Here is a 26,799-nt window from a genome sequence, read left to right on the forward strand (position 1 = left end):
GCCATCCCTTGACATTCTCATCACCATCACATGACTTTCCCATCACTATCACATGACATTCCCATCGCCATCCCTTGACATTCCCATCGCCATCCCTTGACATTCCCATCACCATCACATGACATTCCCATCACTATCGCATGACATTCCCATCATTGTCACCTGACATTGAGAGCGGAAGGTCGGGGGATCGATCCTCGGTTGAGTCATATCAAAAGACGGTTTAAGATGGCACTTGTTGTTTCCCTGCCTCTCGGATAAGACAAGGACTTGTTAGCTCTGAGTCATTTTACTGTGTCTGCGTACTGTATCAATTTTTAACTGCGGCATGGTATCTCAGGGGGCTGGCATAAATGAACCAACATTAGTTCGAACTAGTACAAGCTCAGGTTGGCACACACATCGCTACATAGTGCAAAACTATTGAACCCCATTTCCCCCCTACCTCACCATTTACGAGAGACAGATGATCCGTAGATCCGAGTTTCCAGTAGATTACTATATTATTAATAATTGACATCTGTTACAAGGTAATTCCCAAATTGAAACCCCAGGGTTTAAATTTTGATGGAGGGGCTAAGGGCAGCATGTGTATTCCAGTACACTGTTAAGATATGTGTTTAGATCCTACCCACAAACATAAGCGCATATCCCATAATGTTGACAGCTTCTGTTTCCTCGATGATAGAAATATTATTAGTCACACAGCAATAACACATTTATGAACACAACACTTTTTAATCCACTGCATTTTTCACAGCGTAATACAAAGACCCAAATGGATCGGATAGTCAGGTTAAGTGACTTTGTTGATTGCGTGTCAAGGCACAAAGACGCAGTGGTTCGTATCTCGCAATATCGCTGTCCAGACTCGATTATATTCAGGCTGCCGTCATATTGGTGATTGCGGCGTTAAAGAAACAAATAAAACAAACAAACAAACAACGCTTGATAATATGTAGAGAAGTTCATTTCACGTTCAGTAAGAGCAGATAATCCTTATTATCATTGGATAAGGCACACAACAATTCGCTGTGCAGAGTTGCGGCCATTGGGCACGCCAGAAACCTATGATTGTGGGTTCGAATCCAAGATTCGCCCTGATTTTGTTTCTAGGTTTGTCAGCACCATATCCGTTTCACATAAGTGGTAAACGTCTAAGACCCGTTTCACGACGGGCTTTGTCCAACATTAAGCTGACAAGCCTTGATAGAACTGAAATACTGTTCAAAGCGGCGTTACTCCAAACTCAATCACTTACCCTGTTGTAATTCAGTAACGTTTGATTTCGTGAACATCCGGGGTGGAATAGGACTTCATCAATCCATGCTTGCCGTAAAAGTGAGTGAGTGAGTGAGTGAGTGAGTGAGTGCCTCAGAAATAAAGCGGCAAAACCATTTCCCCAATCATACGAAATCTACGCTTAAATCAGAATGATTACTTATGATTTTAGAAAGGGTTTACGTCACATTTCTTCCCTGGAATTGTGGACAACCCAGGGAGTATATTGATCAGACGTATAGACTCCCTGTTAAATCCATGTTCCGCTTACATATCTGTAACCTACATGAAGTCCACGGCGCAATCTCTGACCACTGAATATATAATCTATGATAAAGAGAACAAACCCCTCTCTTCTAGGAGCGACTATTTATAACTGTAAAGATAGTACTCACCATTTTCAATCCCGTCAAACTCCGGATTGGTCTTGGTCTTCAGCAACCCATACATGGCGTACGTGACAAACGGGATCGAATGTTCGCTGATTTTGTTGATGGATGTCAAGGCTCATAGCGACAATCATTGGATTGTCGATAGTTTACAGACCACCGTCATATAGCTGGAGTATTTCAGAGAGCGGCGTTAAACAAATATACAATCAATGCATCAATCAATACTTACAAGTTTCAACAAATATATCATGTATTCCCTGCCGCTACAACTAAGCTACATATAGCCTACAGCGAAGCTACAGCTAAGCCGACTCACACATTATGCAAGATAAGCTATAACACATGCATGATCAGATTAATAAATCTACTGTTATTTCGTCTTCCAGATTAATGCTTCAGCAATCAGATACATTAATTACAATTATCATCCAAAACTGGTTCCCACAGGAGATATCGCTTGGATTAGATCAAGTGATATCTACCCTGTAGATATCGCTGCAATGAAATTACATCACAATGCTTTGCAGACCATTGTGACGTCACTGGTTACCATGACGTCACAATCAAATGACATCACTAATAGCAGGATTTTTTTACACTGAAGATTACTGTATACAAATTGAAAAAGTTGGAAGAATGATGTTGGATGATAAATAAAATCTCACCCTCGTGTCTTTGATAAAAGTCTTTTATCAACTCGTGTTGATATATTTGACATCAAAAGACACTCGGGTGAGATTCTCTATTTACATACATGAGGCTCCACTGGCCACGTATATGCATGCAATACGATCTTACCTCAGCTACACCCCATACAATACCCGGACAGAATTAGGGTATAAACCAACAGTGATGTACGGTTACATTAATAAAATGTTAATTACCATTAGAACAGTCTGTAGTCGTGATATCATAATGTGAACAGTCGTGTTAGAATCCGTTATATGCCACAAGGACCTGATATATGGGCAACAATGTTTGAATGCCCCCTTTCAAAATTTGTAAGTAAACAAGTCATATATCACTGATACAATCAAATATTACCCAGGCGTATACATGTATGTTTACATCAAAATGTTTGTTTTGCATTTTATTAATTTCAAGGCAAATAAATGTGACATACGAACATTCATTCTGATCAATAAACGATCATTTTATTATTTTGATAGCAATGGTTATTAAATCAGCATTGCGTTAATGCTTTACGAAGTCTGACCTGACAACTAAATAGATATATGACATGGGTATAGAATATTCGATATACGACCCTGGCATAGAATGAACAACAAGCGTGAATACTCTCCTTTAATATCCTAGGATAGGAACGCATGTTTTTGATGGTTGTACGTCCACCGCGAGGAACGATTGAATTGCTTCCATGGTTGTGCGGGCTTTCATTCAAAGGGCGTTAGTAGCCGGATTGTGAGTGTTAGGCTATGACGGTTAGCAGAACAGTGAGGGCTATAGAAAACCTATCATAAAAGCAAATCTCCTCGAATATACACGTCAACATTCTGAACGAGACGCTTTGTACCTTTATTAATGATCATTCAACCATAACATTTCCTTTCCATGTTTACACATACACACTGGTCGAACTCTGCCACCGGGACTTCAAGGTTTCGCCAGACTCTGAAATGAAGTTACCTGAAGAATAATTCTTACGGATAAATATGTGGACAGTTGGATTTAGACTTGTTTTGGGAAGAATTTGACGAGACCAGCATGGATCTGTATGTGTCTTTGTGCCTGTGTTTATTGTCCAGTGTCTGTCTTGGGCAGGTAAGTTGGAAACATGGAAAAAATCAACCGCTTACCGATTATGATCAGCTTCCATATATTACGCAGAACTATCCCTCTCTAAGTCTTTTGCTGAAAGCTATCTCTCGTTCAGTAAACGCATCTATATCTCGAAAATATCCATCTGTAATTACAAAGCCTCTTTGTTCTGTCTGTCTACGATGCACCGTTTAAAGACCCTGTTAATCCGGAATGTTCGCACGATTGCTATCGGGGACATCAGTCGTGTTTTAAGTCTGACATCTGTCAAGCTGTCTGTCTGGTTATATGTGGTATGATTACTCTTTATATAAGACACCATTAATTCCCATTGTAACAATTACAACTGAATCCAGTGATAAATCTAGTGAGTGAGCGAGTGAGTGCGTGAGTGAGTGAGTGAGTGAGTGAGTGAGTGAGTGAGTGAGTGAGTGAGTGAGTGAGTGAGTTTAGCATTATTCCGACCTAACACATCAAGGGACACCAGATATTAAACCCGGGCCTTTCGGCTTGGCAGGCAAACGCTTTTAACCATTAGACTACTCTTCCGACCCTTAATCTACGAAGACGCACAAGAATGTTCTAGGTCTAATCGAATTATAATTTACACAGTTAACAAATACTGTGAGTTATAAAATGGAACCAAATTATGAATAATCGTGTATTTAAAACGAATGTTCATGAGCAAAGACATCATTTGCTTCGTCTAGGTACAGATTCAAAACCCGACCGGTTCGGCAACCCTGAACCAGCTACAGCCAACAGACCGATGTGTCTACCAGCTGAATGTCACCCCTGACCCCCACACGTGCTCACAGAACATCACAACATTCGCCATGTTTGCCGTCCAACAGAGAACCGGGGACCCAGGTGAGTTCTTCAGATTCCCTCCTGATTATGAACCCTTCTCTGTCAGCACCATACCCGTGCTCGTGGGGTTCCACCAAAATGGTAAAAGTCTATGATATAACACATCACGTCGTAATACACACTTTTATACTATGTTTATAACGAACATGCTTATAACAACAATGGATATAACGAACTAAAATTAGTGGTCCCTCGTTATAACCGTATTGTACTGATCTGAAGAACAAAGGTTCATGCATAAATATAAAACGTGGACGTCAGAAAATAATCAATACTAGTCTCGATTATCTGTCGAAACAGGTTCCGTTGGGCTTGAAAGGCAAAATAGTGGTGAAATTTATATGAATGGATCATTGAAAATCACCGGGTTAAGGATACAGCAGAGATCTTATATATGGATATGGACGCTGGATACTATAAGTTGTAGCAGGATCGCGAGGGGTATATGGGGTTTTATGCTTCCCGCGTAAGGTTTTATACCTAACGAGGGACAAATAAAACCCCCTGTACACCGAGTGATCCTACTAAAACGAATTTATCTTATCTTATATCATGTTTTAATGTGACAGAAAATAACACAAATTCAAAATTGATAGAAAACAGCAGTGCGACTGAACTGAGGTTAAATTGTGCTTTGTCACGTAAATTGACTCGAAAAAAGCGTGCGACTTTTTGCACTGAGGCGGGGTAATCTCAGAAATCCACGTGCAGCCTGTATTGCTCGTGGCGGGGTATAAGATATTTATTCCACCGTTGAGAAATGTATTACCCTCCAAGGCTACCAATCAGATCTCATCATTCTGACATGAATGTATGACAGAGTAATTTATCGACTGTGAGGAACTTGGTGTACTGATTGACGACACATCTATCTTTGCGCTATAATGGTTATGCAACACGGAAATAAATGAGACATGATGGTAATAGTTTCTTTACGGTAGAACCCTAAAGCAATGCAAGCAACTATAATTCTCTACTTCCAGATTACTGTGTGTACTACCTGATCGCCAATGGGCCCCTAACGTTACCGTCGTACACGGTGCAGTTTTCATGTCTCGACAGCAGCAACAACATCGACCACAGCTCCGTCCAAATTGACATCATCCCCGACTCTCCGCCTGTGTTCACGGAGGGTGCTGCAAGTATGAACCAACTACGTCTGTATTCCTACCTTTCAGTGGATCTGAGACATAATAGGCACACAACGTTCAATTCCTTGTCGTAAGAGGCGTCTCATCTGAATCTGGAATTCAGGCACTGTGATTACAAGCCATCGTATCCAATTTCATGAGACAGAGCGCATTCATTCAGTCACTGGTTTGTCTGATCCAGACACGATTTTTTACAGAGTGGGTTATAACTGGAATATTGCTGTGTGCGGCGTAAAACAACAACTCACCAAAATTTCTGAACTGTACGAATCTCTTAGAGCAGACGCAGAAACTTGACATACATACCAGCCTAATGTTCTTTAATGTTGCTTTTAGTATTCTTTTATAATGTGCTTAACGTAACTTTTAAAGAGTTTTCAACAATGCGAAATGTTCAAAATAGCTGATGCGGCATTAAGCAATATTTACATATTCACTCCAACTATGGTTGGTTGGTTGGTTGTTTAACGCCGCACTCAGCAATATTCCAGCTTTATGACGGCGGTCTGTAAATAATCGAGTCTGGGCCAGACAATCCAGTGATTAATAGCATGAGCATCGATCCACGCAATTGGATCAACCAAGTCAGCGATCCTGACCACCCGATCCCGTTAGTCGCCTTTTACGACAAGCATAGTCACCTTTTACGGCAAGCATGGGTTGCTGTAGACCTATTCTACCCCGGAATCTTCACGGGTCCACTCTAACTATGAACACTGACCTGTCAGGTGTACAAGCTGTAAATAGTCATCACTGCTGAGGTGTTTAGATGAAGAATATTTTTGTTGACTGTTTTAAGGTATGACTAACTCTGTTTACTGTTGTTTTTTATGTCCAGTATCGAAGGCCGCCGACGCACTGACCACGAAAGTGGGTAACACGCTGTTCCAGGCGCTCGTCACCGACCAGAACGGAGACGCCCTCGTCTTCAGCCTGGAGCCAACATTCACAGAGTTTGAGATAGATCCACGTACGAAGCCAATTCTTATCTGTATATATGTGCATGTATTGTTGTCAGTGAACAGGATACGATTAAATATATTTTAATTATCAAATCACAAATGTGTACTGACTGAAAAGGTATTTAAACTATGGAAACAAATAAAGTACACCCGGTAATATGTGACAGAACATACTATTGCTTTCCTAACTTGATATGAAAATATTCTCAATTTAAGCTTGGTTTTGTTGTGTTTGGGGAAGATAGTTTGCTTTTTTTTTGTTTCCAGCCACTGGTAACGTGAACGCAAAAATAAATTTCGACACGTTGAATACATCACCTTACACCTTCAAGATCAAAGTCACTGACGGCCAGACGGTGGTGGAGCAGCAGGTCACTCTCAACCTGAACAGTGAGTGTTCGAATAGTGGTAATCATTTCTCATTGGTCATCAGTGAGTATTGATGGTAGTCATCTCTGATTGGCCATCAGTAAGTACTGGAATGGTTGTGGTCATCTCTGATTGGTCATCAGTAAGTATTGATGGTAGCCATCTCTCATTGGCCATCAGTAAGTACTGGAATGGTAGTGGTCATCTCTCATTGGTGTGGCGGTAGAATGTCTCATTGGGCGTCAGTAAGTATTGGAGCGGCGGTTGAATGTCTCATTGGGCGTCAGTAAGTATTGGAGTGGCGGTAGAATAGCTCATTGGGCGTCAGTAAGTATTGGAGCGGCGGTTGAATGTCTCATTGGGCGTCAGTAAGTATTGGAGTGGCGGTTGAATGTCTCATTGGGCGTCAGTAAGTATTGGAGTGGAGGTTGAACGTCTCATTGGGCGTCAGTTAGTATTGGAGCGGTGGCAGAAATTCTCAGTGGTCATCAGTTAGTATTGGAGTGGCGGTAGAATAGCTCATTGGTCGTAAGTAAGTATTGGAGCGGTGGTAGAAATTCTCAGTGGTCATCAGAAAGTATTGGAGTGGTGGTATAATAGCTCACTGGTCGTCAGTACGTATTGGAACGGTGGTGGAAATTCTCATTTGTCGTCAGCAAGTATTGGAGTGGTGGTAGAATAGCTAATTGGTCGTAAGTAAGTATTGGAGCGGTGGTAGAAATTCGCATTGGTCATCAGTAAGTATTGGAGTGGCGGTAGAATATCTTATTGGTCGTCAGTTCTTATTGGAGCGGTGGTAGAAATTCTCATTGGTCATCAGTAAATATTGGAGTGGCGGTAGAATATCTCATTGGTCATCAGTACTTATTGGAGCGGTGGTAGAAATTCTCATTGGTCATCAGTAAATATTGGAGTGGCGGTAGAATATCTCATTGGTCATCAGTACTTATTGGAGCGGTGGTAGAAATTCTCATTGGTCATCAGTAAATATTGGAGTGGGGGTAGATATTCTCATCGATCATCAGTTAGCTTTGGAGCGAAAGTAGAAGTGTGGTAGAAATTCTCATTGGTCACCAGTAAATATTGGAGGAGGAGGGGTGGGGGTGGGGGTGGGGGTGGGATGTGTGGGGTGGTTGAGTGGGTGGTAGACATCTGTCATCAGTTAGTATTTGAGAGGTGGTAGAAATTCTCATTGGCCATAATGTAGTATTAGGGCGAAGGTAATGTTTTTATTGGTCATCAGTAAGTATTATAATTGTAGTAGAAGTTCTCACTGGTCGCAGAGGACCACATTTTTATTGTAGTCAAATGACGTGCGCATTCAGACTTGAATCAAATGTTCCGAGAAATGAATTAATGACATGTAGCTTCAGGAGAATCCTGTGGGAGTAGTATATTTTGCGAACATAATTATGTTCAATGAGGATATGTACAGTTGTGCTTGCACAACTGATTAGGTAAAGAGGCCAGGTGACACGTATCAGTGAGGTGTCTCCTGCTTTAAAACATGACATACCTGTGCCTTCAGTAAAATATGCTGTAACGACTTAATTTTATTATAACCAGAACTCTAGCGTGTACCCGTGGTATGTGTTCCATAGTCTAATGTGACATCAACAATTAAATACTTGTTTTCATGATTATAATGGTTATTACATACACACGGTCGTGCACTAACAATTTGTGTACTTACATGCATGTTGTCACCTTCAGATCTTAACACTGCGCCCAATATAACGAACTTGCCGACGACACTGTCGCATCCCGAAGACGTTGCTCCCGGCGTTGCCCTTTACACCTGTACCCATGACGAGCCCAGTACCGTCGCTATAACGCTTGACGTCAACCCCGTCACCGAGAGAGCAACCTTTGACTTGAACACTGCAAGTAGGTGGATTGTGGATGTGATTGTAATACGATTAGTGCTGCTATATTCCTAGTGTAGTGGTGAATGGTGACGATCGACGTGATGTTTACGTGCCGTGATGAGAGTGCCGTGACGAGTGCGCTGTGCATGTGTGCCGTGACGTGTGCACAGTAACGTGTATGTCGTGATAGATGTGCCGTGGCGTGAGTGCCTTGACGTGTGTACCGTGACGTGTGTGCCGTGACAGTTGTGCCGTGACATGAGTGTCGTGACGTGTTTGCCGTGATGTGTGTGCCGTGACGTGTATGCCGTGATAGTTGTGCCGTGACGTGTGTGCCGTGATGTGTGTGCCGTGATAGTTGTGCCGTGACGTGTGTGCCGTGATGTGTGTGCCGTGATAGTTGTGCCGTGACGTGTGTGCCGTGATGTGTGTGCCGTGACAGTTGTGCCGTGACATGAGTGCCGTGACGTGTTTGCCGTGATGTGTGTGCCGTGACAGTTGTGCCGTGATGTGTATGCCGTGACGTGTGTGCCGTGATGTGTGAGCCGTGATAGTTGTGCCGTGACGTGTGTACCGTGATAGTTGTGTCGTGACGTGTGTGCCGTGACGTGAGTGCCGTGACGTGTATGCCGTGACGTGTGCACAGTAACGTGTATGTCCTGATAGATGTGCCGTGACGTGAGTGCCGTGACGTGTGTGCCGTGATAGTTGTGCCGTGACGTGTGTCGTGATGTGTGAGCCGTGACGTGTGTGCAGTGATGTGTGAGCCATGACGTGTGTGCCGTGATGTGTAAGCCGTGATAGGTGTGCCGTCACGTGTGAGCCGTGACGAGTATGTCGTAATGTGTGAGCCGTGACGTGTGTACCGTGCCGTGTTTGCCGTGACGGGTATGCTGTGCCGACGCAATCCGTGCCTCTGTACATCACTATATATAGTTGATATCCACTGTACATATAAACAAATAGTTTATCTCCACTGTACATATAAACAAATAGTTGATCTCCACACATGTGTCGTGTTCCAGCGTGTACCATATCTGTAGCAGCTGGACAAAAGCTGGACTTTGAGAGAACGAACTCCATGAGTATGACCTTGACCTTGAATGATGGAGTTTTCAGCTCGACATTCACATTTCAACTAGACGTCCTTGACCGGAACGACCCACCGGCCTTTACAAGCCCCACCTACACCATGGACATCTTTGAAGGACCCGTGAGTACACCAACAGCTGCTGGTTGAATAATGATGAGGCTGAAGACGAAACCAGAATATCATCCCAGGTTTTTGCCAAAGACGCATTTCACACAAGAAATGTTGTTGATAAATTAATTGTATGTGTATCAGTAAGAGAGGATCATTGCGAGAATTCTAATATTTTAATGACTTTAATTCTCATACCTAGTTGTGTGCTGGTTGAGACTTGACGTGTGTACCAGGCTTCCCATCCCGGTTCCATATCCCCCAATATAACCCGGATAATGGGTATGATGCTTTAAACAGCGAAGAATCATCCACTACCTTCAAAAGGATTGCACAGACTGTTATTTCTCTATTATAGCACACAACTGTAACACTTGTTGGCAAATATAGAAATTTCTCCGACTTCAGGGACTATGTCCGTCTAGTGTTTAACGGATGTAAAGCGTTATCTGTACATGTCAACGTATAGCACCAACACTCTTCGTACGTGACCTTGTTACCTGGCTCGGCACCTGGTGACATCATTGCGATCCGTATCCCATGGACTTAGATAAATATACACCGTCAACGCCAGGTAATAGTCAGTCTCGATTATCTGCCGAATGAGATTCCATTGGGCGTAGATGCCAACACAGGGGTCTACTTATATGAATGGATCACTTAAAACCAGTGAAGACACCAGGCCTTCGCGGAAAAAAACCCGTTTCTCCAATTGTCTCATGCTGCCCCGTTTTACATTGGATTTTGCAATGAGGTCCTTGTACGTTACTGTTAGCTGACACCTTGTGTCATCATTGTGCGAGCTGTGTCAAGGAATTGAATAATATATTGTTTCCAGTTACCCTGCTTTTGTAATACTGAAGTCCGAATATATCTATGAAACTGCAGCTTCCCGTCACGCCAGCCATTCAGCCAGCGTTCACCGTGACCGACGAGGACGCCGCCGAAACTCACACCTTCTCCATGGGCACCGGCACGTACGACTCCTACTTCACAATCAACCCCGGGACGGGTGCGCTGCAAAACATCAAGGAAATCGACTTTGATGCCGGCCTTACACAAGTTACTGTCACGGTCATAGCTACAGACAAGGGAGGGGACACCGCGACGACAACCCTCAACGTCAACGTTGCCGACTACAACGACAACGATCCCGAGTTTGCCACCGCCAATACGAACTTGTACATCAGTCCGAAGACACCGGTGGGCACTATTGGTCAAGTAGCGGGCACTGATAAGGACACTGGGGTGAACGCAGCGCTGACCTACACCCTCCAGGCGGACAGCTCCGGGGGGAAGTTCCTCGTCCAACCTGACGGGTCGGTGTATTTGCAGACAGTTGTGACGGAGGCCCAGCGGAACGACATCTACACCCTCACCGTCAGAGCCACGGACGGTGGCACACCATCTAGGAACGCCGACACTACTGTTACTGTCCAGTTTGTAAGTAGTCAGGCATGCGTACAATAGACTGAACAGTAGCGCTATTACTGCCGAACACATTATATTACATTATATTACAGTCGACTGTGCAATCACATTAAAATCAGATCTTAGTTCTCGCTGCCGCTAAACAAAGAACTGAGGACATCCCATTACGGGTCACGTCAGACCGACCTTTCGCAAACTCTGACCGACCAATGGATTACTGACAAGAAGTCGACATTAGCCAGTCAGAAGGCAGCTTTGTCATGCTTTACGGCACTAATTTCAAATTGGCGACTACGCTTCGAAACATATTTTGACAAATTCTCGCTTAAAAATTTGAAACCTGAACAAAAGAACATTCTCGAATGGCTAATATATGGTCTAGATTGTATAGATTTAGTCGTTAAGCCCGTAACTATCGTTCGGAATACCCCGTTTTAAAATTTTCGAGGCTGCATGATGAGAAATCACATTCCGACTGTCACTTTCATTACCTGGTAAGCGACGCTCTGATTGGTCGGATGAAAGGTCGTTCTGACGTGACCCCTAATGGGATGTCCTCAGATCTTTGTTTAGCGGTAGCGAGAACTAAGATGATCGGATTTTAATAAGATTGGTAGACTGTGTGTAATCCGACAATCCGACGCTGTGACATATTCATCCACTAGGCCCTAGGTGGTGTATGGTAATGTATATCATCAAATCTGTCAAACGTATTTCAAAACCAGTGAATATATATAATGTAATTCATTAAAAAAGTAACTCAAATACAGGTACAAGATTTTCCCAAAAGTATCAGTCAGAGTCAACTAAAATACTAAAATAGATCTAGCTGTAACTATGCACTTTATAAATTGATTGTTCAGCCGTCCTTGGAGTGAGTGAATATAAGGAAGAGCAATATAAGAACTCCTTCTTCTTAATATTATTCGTAACATTATTTGAATGAAAAAGAAAAAGAACTATTTCCCTTCTGGTTAGTGTGAGGGGTTTGTACAAGAGGCGGTCCACACTTCACTTGCGGCATCCAATACAATAACGCTCGCAGGAAAGAGCATAACAAAGGACAAGACAAAGTGTTACAGTCAAGTTTGAGATATTTGTAAACGCAAGATGCTTTGTGAATCCTGGCGAGGGCGTGTAGTCTTGTATAACCGCTTCATCTTTAACATTTGCCACACAACCATATACACTGCCAGGAAAAAGAAAGTATACACGTGAAAACTGGATTTGACCAAAACATTATCAAAACGTTACTCGGTGGAAAACAGTCGCCGAAACACTGAATATTTAAAAAAAAACAAGTTGAACCATGATAACCGTATCAAATACATGGCCATCGAATAACATTTTTTGTTTTAAGCCATCATGATACATGGGTGTATACTTTCGTTTGCCCTGTTAGCAAATATTCTTTGCTTATCTGTGTGTCCAGAACATTCCGCCAGTGATCACAAACTTGCCGAACGCCGCCTTTCTCAGCGAGGACACCACTGTGAAGACGGAAGTGTCCAAGATCGAGGTGACTGAAACCGACACCTTCGTGTGCGAGGCCGACAAAGTCCTCCCCGTCACGACCAACACCGCATTTGTCGTTGAGAAGAAGACTGGAGGGCCAGGCACGTGTTTGTTTTCAAACTGTTTAATTACCAAGGTTACTCTGTTTTGATTTTAAATCAGCGAAAGTTAATTTAATCGAGAAAACTCACCAGAAATGAGCTTCACATAATGTACACGTAAGGCCAATCGCAGCCGGCCTTCCGCGAGACGACCAAACGCTTTATGCACGACCAAACGCTTTATGCACGAGGTTACCCAACCGCCCCTTTTGAATGAGCGAGATAACGTTGCCATGGTGGTATATGCTATCGTACGAATTAACCTGAAGCGATATACTTCCTTCACGATACGATTTGCATAAAATGCATTTCAACAGGACAACAAATATTATAGTTTCAAAATTCTCTATTTGATATCAAGTGGACATGCATTTATACATAATCAGACTACATAAGTCGCAAGCAGACTGGCCGCATCGGGATTCCGGGTTAAAATACATCCCCGTATCAATGGACCGGGTGGTAGGGTCGTGAGTGAGTGTGAGTGAGTGAGTTGGGTTAAACGCCGCTTTTAACAGTATTCCAGTTATATCGCGGCGTGTCAGCTTAATGTGGGAGGAAAGCCCGAAGTGATGCAGGTCTCTGACGTTTACCACTTCGATGAAACCCACGAGCACGGGTATGGCACTGACAAACCTGGAAACAGAATCGGAGCGAACCGGGATTCGAACCCACAATCATAGGTTTCTGGCGTGCCCAAGGGACGCAACTCTGCACAGCGAATCGCGGCGCCTTAGACTACTGGGCCACCCATGCCCCCGGTAGGGTCGTGACTTGGTTGACTTGGTTGACTTGGTTGACGGCGTCATCGTACCCCGACGGTACGTCGTTATTATCAATCATCTGTATTTTCTGGTCAAGATTCCATTATTTGCTGAGTGCCGTGTTTAACAACAAACAAACGGCATGGATGAATCCTTTCACACTTAGCGTAATGTGTATTCGTTTAACCCTGAGTGTCCATGGCACTGCCAATCATCGTCGTCAGCTTAAGTTCAATGCTCTTCACCCCAACCCCGCGGAGGCTTTTGGATAGCCTGGTGGCTAAAGCATTCGCTCGTCACATGGCTGTATGAAACCCATTTCTGGTGTCCCCTGTCGTGATATTGCTGGAATAGTGCTAAACGCTGCGTAAATCCTCGCTTCACCCCGAGAATGATGTATCTCCCATCACCCTGACTTGACAAATGAATGATTTAACAATAACGTATTCAATATATTTCCAGACTGGTTTGTGTTTTACACTGGTCTGCAAGCGTTATCGTTTGCCACAACCCCGTCCTTCACCGTAGATGTCATCTGTACCGACTCCCACGACGGCAAGTCGACCAAGAGCACACTCACCGTCAACATCAGACAGAACACGCCACCGGTCCTGAACTGTGTCCCTAGTAAGTTCAATGTCGCATGGAAACCAGTGTGAAATATCTTATTGACATACAGGGGATGACTGACATGTTGTCTTAGCCACTACGCTCCGCTGTGAGTAGCTGCGTCCCCGAGTGCTGCCGGGATCTGCCGATCGTGGGTTCTGTTGCCAAATCTTGGTTTGTCTGCTCCATACCCTGACATCTCAGTCACCAACGCCCCACATCTTTCCTACACGACGTGGTATGGCTTGAATATTTGTCGAAGCGGCGTAGAACCCATATCACTAATCTATTTTGAAAAGTATACTACTCAAAGTTTGCTAAGGATCAACACTTTAAAAGTTAATACGTTAAATGTGTATCTGAAATAGCCAAATACAACATTGCGTGGAGACATGGTTAAACAACAAAAGTCCGCTGTAACGTGCCCTATCATGCCAACAAACAACATGTGACAATAATCAATCGGATCATCCGTGAAAATGAGTGTATCTGACCAAAACTGAAACGTGAGAAAATCACGAAAACAAATTCATTGTCCACAAAATCTACTCTCAGTGGCGCGTTGTGATCCATATGATGCCCCATACTCTCGAGCTCCCAATAGGTGTCTGTAACTACTGTTGCCAGGGGAAGATTGTTTCACTCTTTAGTAAAAGTAACACCCGTAGAGTTACCAGAGGGACAGGGTGTCGTGAGAGGGCGATCTGCAGGTGGTTCCACATGTATTCCAATGGGTTGAGGTCAGGTGACCGGCTTGGCCACTCCATGCGGACATTGGTCTCCTGCTCCAAGAAGACATCAACGACCCTGTCACGACAAGGTCGTGCGTAATCGTCAATGAGGATGAAGTCCGGTCCGATTGAGCATACGCTACACATCCAGAATATCCCTGTATCGCACACCTGCCATCGTGCTCCGCTTTAGGACATTGAGATCGGTTCTTTCAGATCTTCTGCTCCCAGCCTAAATCACGATTAAGGCCCCTCTAAAGCAGTCATGTCAACGGCAACGTTGGAATCTCCTTGTCCATGCCACTCTCGTGCACGAAGATCTGTGTAATCTAGACAGTACCTTATCAGATGAAGGTACTGGAGCCCAGCCCTGGTCTGTCTATTTGACGATATCCTTATCATAATCCAAACGTGCCTGCCTGTGATGTTGGGTCAGTGGGAGGCGAAGCCCTTCGTGACCATAGACCAGCCTCACGGAGACGATTGCGCACTGTCTGAGTAGAAACGTTAACGCTATTCACGTTCCGCAGGTAATTTCTGAGAATGATGGCAGTCACGAATTGATGACATCTTGCTGCAATCAAGAGAAACCTGTCTTCCCGCTGTGTAGTTTAACGCTGTCGAACACTTGCATGTAGCTGAGCAGCTGGTCCAAACGTCTGGTATCGATTCCATGCTCTGCTGATCACCCTTTGGCTGACGTTAGCAATGTCACGTTGTGTTGACGTTGATCAAAGACGCCTCTGGTTCTGCCTAATTCGTCGGTCGTCAATCGACATCTTTGACGTTGAGGGGCGTAGATTCAGGTGTTGCAATCCTCAGAAGCAAATGTTGTTGTGCTCTCTTTCCGTTCATCGTGAAATCGAGGTCTTACAGGAGTTACCCACTCATTGTGTACCGGGAAATTTCCATCTTTATTTGTTGGATGATTATTTGATATCATCAAAACTAAGCAAACTTTGAGTAGTATGTTAACTGGACTGTTTATATGACTTCGATAACTTTATCAATTTTTATATGTTTGACGATAAATGTCCCTGAGCAGGGCTAATGCATGATTTTATGCCTAGATTTGATCGGTGTTGACGCATCTGTAGCCAACATCGGAGACACTGTCCACACCATGGTTGCGACCGACGACGACACTCTGACGTTTCAGATGGCTGTGCAGCCGAACCCTGGAACATTCACCATACTAAACAGTACGTTACCCAGACATTTATGCTGATTCGTGCATGTTGGAATTGTATCAATACGATCTATAAGTAATGTCCTACGGCACGGAGGTAATGTTTTGTATAGCTACAGAGAACTAATGTTGATATGTAATAGAAACAGAGATTACTACATCTGTGGGAGTGTCAAACAGATTTTATTAAAAAGGTGTCTATTTCAAAACCGAGGGCCACGTAGACTATACACACAGCACGTATTTTGTATACACTCGGTATGTTGGTCGGACGGTGACAGTTGTTGCACTCTGTATGATGACAATACTAAAGAAGGTCCCTGGCGTGAGTTTGGTACAGTCAGTGCCTATCTTTATTAATTAGTTGGGGCGAAGTGGTCGTATGTTGCATGGCGCGAACCGAACCGTGTTTAACAACGATAGACTTGGACGTTACCGTGTATTGTTACGTCATAAGTTCGCCAACAGTGCCGTCTGTATTACGTCAACAATGATGTTTGCATTTTGTCAACGATGCTGCCGATTACGGGAGACCATATTAAGTCTATGATATTACGCTGACAGTAATGTCTATAGTATGTCAACAAAGCTGTCTATATTACCAGATATCATATAAAGTCTCTGATATTACGCTAACAGTAATGTCTATAGTATGTCAACAAGGCTGTCTATATTACCAGATATCATATAAAGTCTCTGATATTACGCTAACAGTAATGTCTATATTATGTCAACAATGCTGTCTATATTACCAGATATCATATAAACTCTCTGATATTACGCTAACAGTAATGTCTATATTATGTCAACTATGTTGTCTATATCACTAGAGACCATATAACGTCTATGATATTACGCTAACTGTAATGTCTATAGTATGTCAACAATGCTGTCTATATTACCAGAGACCATATAAAGTCTCTGATATTACGCTGACAGTAATGTCTATGGTATGACAACAATGCTGTCCAGATGACTTGAAACATGTGCCTGTATTACAGCTGGTGTAGTACAATGCCAGAAGTTGATGATACGAGAGACGATCAGTCAGTACATCGGCGTGGTGACAGCGGCAGACCCCTACAACACCGTCACCTGCACCGTGACCTTCACCATGACAAGTAAGTCGTACTTAAAATGAAACTCTCCTCCACAATCCGAGGGACATTGTAGTAAGGCAAGACCTCTTTTTTGGTTTTCTGATGTTCGGCCCTAAAATTCACGTCGCGATCAGTAATTTGAATAAAAAAATAAAAAAAATCAATTTCAAATATGTCCTCAATACGTTAAGTAGGTAGGAAAAAAGAGGGCTTTGTAGATTAAGTTCAACATGTTTTAATTATAGTCTTTTAACTAATTTATTTATATTAATTGCGATAGAAAAATAAGTTCATTTCACTACTTATTTATTCTTATTTTTTTCAAAATTAATTTTTTTGGAGTCGTCGATTTGTAAACAAAGGTAAAAAAAAGTTAATGCCTCCATTGCATGTTTAATAGAATAGTCCTACCTTGTGGGTCACACATTGCTCCTGTCCTATGTTTAATAAAATGGTGCTACCATACGTGCCAGGTACTGGCTCCACCTTACGTTCAATAAAATAGTTCTACATTACGTATCACATATTGCCTCCATCCCACAGAATAGTTCCACCTAAAGATTCACAGAATACCTCTCTCCCGTTTAATAGAATAGTTCTATTTTACATTTTACATATAACATCTACCCCACGTTTAAGTGAGTGAGTGAGTGAGTGAGTGAGTGAGTGAGTATGGTTTTACGCCGCTTTTAGCAATATTCCAGCAATATCACGGCGGGGGGACACCAGAAATGGGCTTCACACATTGTACCCATATCGGGAATCGGCGTGACGAGCGAACGCTCTAACCACAAGGTTACCCGACCGCCCCTCCCACGTTTAAGAGCATCATCCTACCTTACGTGTCACACAATACCTCTATCCCACGTTTAAAAGAATATATTTACCTTACGTACCACGCATTGCCTCTACCCCATGTTTAGCATAGTGCCACTACCTCACCGAATGTACCCATTGTTTCGGGGAGAGATTTATCCTACATTTCAATCACACAACAGCATCCTTTGCTTTAGAGACAGAAGATGTTTAAACGTTTCAGACACGAACGAAGCCCCTGTATTTGAAGACCTACCTCGAGCCGTTGAGGTAGCAGAGGATCTGAACGCGGGTGGTGTTATAGCGCAAGTCACGATTGGTGACGCCCAGCAGTGCACCTCTTTAAGTTTCACCTGGGACGTGGACCCTGCTAGCGAACGCCTGATCTTTAATGCTGCCTTAGTCAACAAAGGTATGTGAGACTGCTTGAGGATGTTACCTCGTGCTGCTTGCAGTACATAAACCTTAGGGACTGATAATTTATCATAGGGTGTGTGGGTAGGGGTGTTGGGGGGGGGGGCATGAAAAGTGACAGTTCTTAATTTTCGAATATTTAAAAAAAATGAACATTATTTAGGGACTGGCCGTTTATTAAATGAGGGGTGGGTAATGAAATTAAATGGGGGGTGGTCACATAGATTTGGGGGTGGGTATAATTCTTATTTGCGGATATATAGCCACGATTTACATGTAGCCCCTACGTCCCCACGGGATGGAATAACACTGTTACATGGAATAGGCGGTGGGGGTGATGGCGGCAGACTATGATACAGTACGAAGCCCTATTTCACCCTCATCCCTCCTGTCATTGGTAAGAGACAGCCCGTCTCATGCGAGTGCGTTCAACCCGTTAATAATTGCCTGGGATGTGATTATGTCCAGTTTACAAGTATCACACTAACTCCCATGGTCTCCACATGCTAATCGCATCTTACCAAGGACCACTTCAACAAAGCAATCATAGCTCTACATTTATTTCAAGCCTTTAAAGTATGAAAGTTACGATCGCCTCAGGACTAAGATCGCTTTGTGGATGTCAGGGCGCCAGGTGATCTAAAAGGAATGTGTATACACATAACTGGTTAGACAATGTCTCCACAAAATTACAACAAATAATATTGAAAATCGAAACCGTTACAATTACTCTCACAACCTTTCTCCTACCCACAGTCGTGACCTTGACAGTGGCCAACGGTCAGAAGTTGGACAGAGAGAAGGTGGAGAAGTACACCTTCTCCTTCCGCGCCAACGACGGCTGTCTCCCCTCCCAGCTGTACCCTCTCTACGTCGACGTCACCGACGTCAATGAGAAGCCAGAGTTCCTCAATGGTCAGAATTACATTGCGTACTTCGACGAGGTAAATCATGGTGCTTACAAAGCTGGTGTAAATGATGATACGTTTGACAAGCTGGCTGGTTACTATGGACAGGAAACATTGCACCTGCCATGGCTGTTGACGAGAATGGGCTTGTGTGAGTGAGTGAGTGAAAATATTCCATCTCATCTGCAATATTGCAACAAAATGGAGATGAGAAAAGAAAATACTAACTGTCCGTTGTGTATCGTTCTGACTGTAAGAACCTCATGCCAGTAACCTTTTTCGGCATTGTCCTCACTTGAGGTGAGGTGAAATAGCCTTTAACGCCGAGTTGAGAATTATTGCATTTTTAGAGCGACGTGCATACACTTGAGTGTGTGGGACTGGTTGTACCAGTCTGGACTTCTGTCGGTTTTATAGTGCTCGCCCACTGAGGCACCATGCTGCAGTTTAACATGGATACCTCATCCTGATAGTTAAGGAACAGGCCCAATCCCAACTCAGAGTCGCCTTACGTACCAAGGATCCATTTTAAGCACCCCATTCCCGTGTAGTAGCACCGGGGGCGGTGTGGTAGCTTATATGTTTGTCACGCTAAAGATCTGAGTTCGATTCCCAACATGGTTATAATGTGAGTCAATTCTGTATCTCCTACTGTTATGACACAACCATACTGGCACTACTGTATCCATCGTACCGATGCAGCAGTGGAAGTAATAATGATGATGATGATGATGATGATGATGATGATGATGGCCCCATCCATTCAATATGTGTTATTAAGAAAACTTGACCCAACGTTTATGAACAAGATGCCATAATAAAACCAAAACTGTCACCTACCCTCAGGTAAATTCCCCAGGGACGAATCTGAACTGTGGCGGGATTGACGCAGACATCGGCGACGTCCACACCCTCGTGCTGGAGGGGGCGGACGCCAACAAGTTCACGATCGTGGACACGGCCCAGTGCATTCTGGGCCAGGCGCTGGAGCTAGACCGAGACAACAACGGCCCGGCTCAGATCAACCTCATCATGAAGCTGATAGACAAGACAGGGTTGTCTGCAGAGGCCACGGTCACTGTATTTGTCAGAGAGGTACGTTACGCGTCAATAGTGTTCTGATAGATGTATAATTCTTTATCATACCTCCATGTCAGAATGATGAAATCTGATTGGTCCATGTGATCTTCATAAAATACTGTGTATCCCGCCTTGGAGGGGAATAAATCTCTTATACCCCGCCACGAGCAAGTCAGGCTGCACGTGGATATCTGAGAGGCCGAATAAATCCCTTATACCCCGCTTCAATACATAAAGCCGCACTCCAATCCCGGTTCTTTATGATAGAGCACAAGGATGGTCAATATTTAAAAAGTATATGGACGAGTATCGTTGACATTCTCCATGTCAAAGGCCTTGAAACAATCCTTCATGTTGTTCTATGTGACCCCCTTTTATGATTCAGCAATAGTCATGTGATTCAGTTACGTGATTAAAGTCATCTTCACTGTCATATCCTAAACTAAAAGAGTATCTTGGGAATTTTTAGTCCAGGAAACCATGCAAGTTTTACAACAAAATGACTACTCGGTAAATGTATTTATCGCGCATTTTAAACGCAGATATTGTGTTTTGAATTACGCACACGCAATACGTACAAGCGTCTCGTGTACGAACATACGCATACGCAAACACGTGTGTGTCCGGCTTTAAGCGAACATAAATGTCGTGTTCAACGTACACTCATTTCATGCTCAAAAGCCATTATGATAGATACAACGTTGAATAGATGCACATTTGTCAAGTGCTCAGTACACAATTACCATTTGCAACGTACAGTGCCAGGTTCACGTACATACAGACAAATGTCACGTTTAACGTACAGAAATCCACTCGAAAAGAATCTGTTTGGTATGATATATACTCATACGCAAAAGAAACGCAAGTCGAGTGTGCAGTATACATGTTATTTATTTTCAACAGTAAAGACAAGAAATACTAATAGGGCAAGATTGACAAAAAATTGACTAAAGACAGTTTAATGGATTAAAAGGCAGATGACATAATTGGTTTTTTTTAAATGTTAAGGGCTTACACAGTTTCGGGTCAATACCCAGAATGTCAGTCAATACCTGGTGTGACCACCATTAGCATTGATCACTGCCACACATCTGTACATTGAGTGGATCAGACGATTTGTGAAGGCCCTAGGGATCCTCCTGCACACATCCAGAGCAGCTGTGCGTAGTTCATCGGTAGTTGTAGGGACCGGGCGCACATTGTGCTGACGCCTTTGAACCTCATCCCACAAGTGTTCGATGGGGTTCATATCAGGGCTGAGGGCTGGCCACGGTAGAACACGGATGTGTTGCAGAAAGGCCATGGTAGCTCTGGCAACATGGGGACGAGCGTTGTCCTGCTGGAAAATGTGTTGTTGATGTTGTGCAAAAAATGGAACACCGCGGGGTCTGATCACTTGGTCGATATACCGCTGAGCAGTGACGCCGTGTCCCCGACCTTGACCAACATTCAGAAAGCACATGGGTCCAAGTCTCGCATGAAGTCCAATCCCTGCCCATATGACGCTAGGTTCACCCCATGGATCCCTTTCCACAACGTTTCTGTCAGCGAAACGATCAGCTCGAAGCTGCCAAATTCTGACTCTTCCGTCTGTATGAGAGGCACAAAAGCGACTTTCATCAGAGAAGATGACACGCCTCCACTCACGATGACACAATTGTGATGACCCTGTGCCCACTGAAGTCGTGCTTGTCGATGCCGTGGTTGGAGAACAGGACGACGTGCTGGTCGGCGAGATCTGAGGTTGTTGGAACGGAGACGTCGGATCACAGTGTCCCGGCTAATGTGTCAATTATCTGTTCCTATGGTCTGTCGTTAGGAACGGATGTTGCTGGTGTTGACGGGTAATCTGCCGATCTTGTCGAGGTGTGTTGACCCTAGGACGACCGCTCCGAGGAAGGTCATCTGTGGTCTGTGTAGCATTGTATCGATGCAGGAGACGGTAAATTGTGGTTATGTTAACGTTGAAATGACGGGCAGCATCTTGGACAGACTCTCAAGCTTCCAAACGTCCGATAGCCTGGTTTCTCTGAATTTTAGTTAAGCGTGGCATTGTTGACCAAGGAATGGTAGGTTCAAGAATCGGCCACAGTTTTATACCCACTACAGTTCGTGACAGTTCGTGCATTTTCGATTTCGCGAGAAATGGGTGCATGATACCAACATATTCATTAAAATGGTGCGTTTTGGCGATTTGTTTTTTATGTTGCGTTTTTACTCGGGGCTTCCAAAATGCAACCAAAAATATTGATAACACCATCAGGCTTCACTGCATGCTAAAACTCGTATCAATTTATGGTTTTGTGTTTGTTACCTATTTGCTTAAAACCACTTGCGTTTCTTTTGCGTGTGAGTATATATTCCAAATAAATACCTCCATCACATTTCAACTATTTCATCAGAGTTCAATACGGCACATTTATTTCCCTGACAGGTGAACGATAACGACCCTATCTGCGACCTACCCGCATACACCTTTGGCAACATCTTCAACGGCGACACAATTGGACGGACATTGGGCAAAATAACAGCATCCGACTTAGATCAGTCAGTCAACGGACAGGTTACCTTCAGTTTCGCCAGCGGTAGTTCCGGAAGCGGTGTCCTTGACATTGCCAGTGACGGTACCGTCAAGTTGGTTGGAGACCCAGAAGGAAAGCTGTCTCCAGGAGCCCTCGTAGACCTGACCGTCCAGGCAACAGATGGAGGAACTCCGTCACGGTCGTCCACTTGTAAAGTGAACCTCCAGTACGTCTACACGACAACGCCCCCTACCCCTCCTACCATGCCACCAGTGACTGGCGCGACTGGGGCTACTGGCGGCTCTGGGGGCACTGGCGGCGCTGGGGGGACTGGCACGGCAACAACGTTGTCGCCGGTGGATGCGGCGTTGCAGAACCCCGTCATTCTGGGCTTGATTGCTGCTCTGGCAGCCTTGCTATTGTTGGGTATCATCGGGGCGCTACTGCTGTGCTGTAAGTGTCAGGCCTGCCAGGGATCGGGAGGAAAGGGCTCAAATAATTACGAGTAAGTTCTGGAAATGTAATTTGTTATTTGTCATTTTTTATCTTTATGACAAATCTTTAAACCAAATTTCGTACTGATTATGATTCTTAGTTTGTCAGTACCAGAACTGTGCTAGTGAATTTCACTGGTTATGACCAGTGTCTTTGATTCCTAACACATAATCATGATACGTCGTTAGGAACTATGAGGACCTAGGACCGCTTGAGAGCGGAAGGTCAGGGGTTCGATTCCCGGCCGTGTCATACCAAAATACGTTATAAGATGGTACTTGTTGCCTGGAGTTCGACATTAAGGGGATAAAAGTAGGAATGGTCGGAACAGAGTCAGGATACCATATTTGAATATTTGAATTGTGCATCCATGTTGAACTGTGGCACAGTATCTCAGTGTGTTAGCTCTAGAAAACCTGCTAATGTACGGCCTAGTCGGGAAGGGACAATGTCGTCCTGACTATGGTTATAGTTGTGGTGGTCCTAGTTATCGGTATCAGATTTGCAAGAACAAAACCAGGCAATTGCCAGGTAATGTCAAGAACTGGACATTTCCATTGTTCGGAAATGCAAGAACTGGACCTGGCCTTTGTCAGGTTAATGGCAAGAACTGGACAAGGCCATTGCCAGGTAATGGCAAGAACTGGACAAGGCCATTGCCTGGTAATGAAAAGAACTAAACCAGGCCATTGTCAGATAATGGCATAAACTGGACATTGACATTGTCCTTGCCTGGTAATAAAAAGAACTGTACCAGGCCCTTGCCTGGTAATAAAAAGAACTGTACCAGGCCCTTGCCTGGTCATAAAAAGAAATGTACCAGGCCCTTGCCAGGTAATAAAAAGAACTGTACCAGGCCCTTGCCTGGTAATAAAAAGAACTGTACCAGGCCCTTGCCTGGTAATAAAAAGAACTGTACCAGGCCCTTGCCAGGTAATAAATAGAACTGTACCAGACCCTTGCCTGGTAATAAAAAGAACTGTACCAGGTCATTGCCTGGTAATAAAAAGAACTGTACCAGGCCAATGCCAGGTAATGGCAATAACTGGACTTTCCTCAGGTTTCTTCTGTCATGACAATGATAGTTTGTGACATATTCTCCACTTTACAGTATGAAGCGTGACCACATGTCCAGCAGAGGTCGGTGGTCACCGAAGTCCAACCGGGTCACCACCGTCAGCGAAGTGACCCCGGCCAGTACGTATATATAATCACTATCACATAATCACATATATAATTACTCAATCACTAGCTGTCATATTTCAGAACATGAAAGGAGTATACGTACATTATCTGCCTGACCGTGTGGCTGTATGTGGAGTTGTGGCCCCTAGTTGTGACAGGATATGGGTTCGAATCCAAATTTCACTCCGATAATGATAATTGACAATATCACACCTTGATAAAAGGGAATCATGGTTGAAAGTTGCATAAAACCCCATCTAACTCACCACTTTATATGTCTCTTTTAGGTACACTCTGTGTCTCATGTATTTGTTTAGCAACATCTCAATAGCATTGACGTTTAATCTACAAATACTACTTTGATTGCAGTGCACGATGGCCCGACAACGTTAAAATATCTGTAACAGAGTCAACGCTCAACGGGAAACAGATGGGAAAGGTAAGCACCGCATCCTCGTTACTGTCGTATATACCGAATTTCCATGTATAATATTAGAAATACCTACATGCTACATTGATCTCATATTGATAAGGGCGGACGGGTAGCCTAGTGGTTAAAGCGTTCACTCGTCACGCCGAACACCCGGGTTCGATTCCCGATAAGGGTACAATGTGTGAAGCCCATTCCTGGTGCCCCCGCAGTGATATTGCTGGAATATTGCCAAAAGCGGGGTAAAACCATACTCACTCACTCATATTGATAAATGTTTAACATACCACCGATACCTGCTACTACTGTGGTACAAAAAACATTTATTGTGTCAAGTACTCGGTCGAGCAAAGAAGATGAGGAAGCAAATGTTGATTTCAAACAACTGTTCAAACATCATCCATAAATCAAGTCATCATATAATGGATTTCGGGTTCTTTGTCAATGAGAGAATCTCATTTTGCAAACAAGCAATCAAATGTATTGTGTCAGAAAATAAATACAGGATACGATTGACATTACAGTAAACTACGGTTATAACGAACACGCTTATAACGAACTGACGGATATAACGAACTTACTTTTTAGTCCCGACTATTTGCTGTAGTTATGCTGTATATATGCTTATAACGAACTACGGTTATAACGAACTAAAAATAGTAGTCCCTTTGAGTTCGTTATAACCGTAGTTTACTGTATGTGAATTAATTGCAAGCTATGCTTCACCTTTCCAGATGTACAGGCGACATCTTGAGGTAGATCCATGGTTCAAGTCCCCAGCACGATATGTCCGACTCGAGTGACGTCCCCTCCACTAGTCTGTAACGCCGTATACATGTGTGATATATGTAGAGACTGTGACGTCACGCCTCTGTTGCCTCCTTCCACGCTTTCAAATATGGACGTTCATACCTAAGTTACCGATGCTACTATTAACGTTACTTTTAAATATCTATACATTGCTATATATTATACAACGATGCATTTACAAGTGTATGCTGATATTATGCAAAATACCTATAGTTTTATGAAGATATTTTGTCAAATACCTACATTTTTGTAGTGTTGTTTGTACTCGTGTGTGTAGCAGTGTGTGGTGGCGCTTCGATATCATGTTAATTTTGCACTTATGCAGTTATCTCCCTTGTATCATAACCACCTCCCACGATAGTCCCGTTGGCTGAAATTTGTCCTCGGTATGGGCACGTGGATATCATTTCAAAAGTAATAACAAATACATTCCAAGATGATAATAAGTCGTTTTATTTTTCAAACACCATGATAACAATTATATAATTTACACGAAACATCGGCAAGATTATTTATTAAAGGTGTTTTAAGGCATGTATATATCATTTGTATAGTTTGGAACTTGTCTTTGAATAAACTGTGACATGTTTATGCTTTGTAGATTGATGACATTGATAAAGAGCATTGATAAAGACAAACGTTGTTGACAATTACAGTTCACCTCTACAATTACGGTTCATCTGCAGAAATATCGTCCATGTCGCCTCATCTTGTGCATCCGTGATCCCTTGTGTCGTTCCGGGGCAAGCCGAATGGCTTCTACCAAGCTACGGAAAGTGGCGAGTGACAAAGCCATGAATAAAACAATTGTACTTTGGTTTCATTT

At 43.5% G+C, this 26,799-nt stretch overlaps 1 protein-coding gene across 1 annotated transcript; it reads left to right on the forward strand.

Annotated features, from left to right (window-relative positions):
• Positions 1–3,258: 3,258 nt before the first annotated feature.
• Positions 3,259–26,226, forward strand: LOC139475016 (protocadherin Fat 4-like). The gene is made up of 19 exons (XM_071258235.1): positions 3,259–3,455; positions 4,163–4,322; positions 5,306–5,464; positions 6,312–6,443; positions 6,703–6,825; positions 8,518–8,691; positions 9,698–9,885; positions 10,762–11,316; positions 12,737–12,920; positions 14,147–14,311; positions 16,095–16,226; positions 17,215–17,334; positions 18,353–18,541; positions 19,300–19,487; positions 20,298–20,546; positions 22,966–23,558; positions 24,660–24,745; positions 25,103–25,172; positions 25,898–26,226. Exons 1-18 carry the CDS (start codon positions 3,399–3,401, stop codon positions 25,135–25,137), a joined length of 3,489 nt encoding a protein of 1,162 aa, XP_071114336.1. The 5' UTR covers positions 3,259–3,398; the 3' UTR covers positions 25,138–25,172; positions 25,898–26,226.
• The last annotated feature ends 573 nt before the right edge of the window (positions 26,227–26,799 follow it).

The sequence above is a fragment of the Haliotis cracherodii genome, unplaced genomic scaffold (genome assembly GCF_022045235.1).
Source record: "Haliotis cracherodii isolate W230 unplaced genomic scaffold, xgHalCrac1.p SCAF_1, whole genome shotgun sequence".
Lineage (NCBI taxonomy): Eukaryota > Metazoa > Mollusca > Gastropoda > Lepetellida > Haliotidae > Haliotis > Haliotis cracherodii.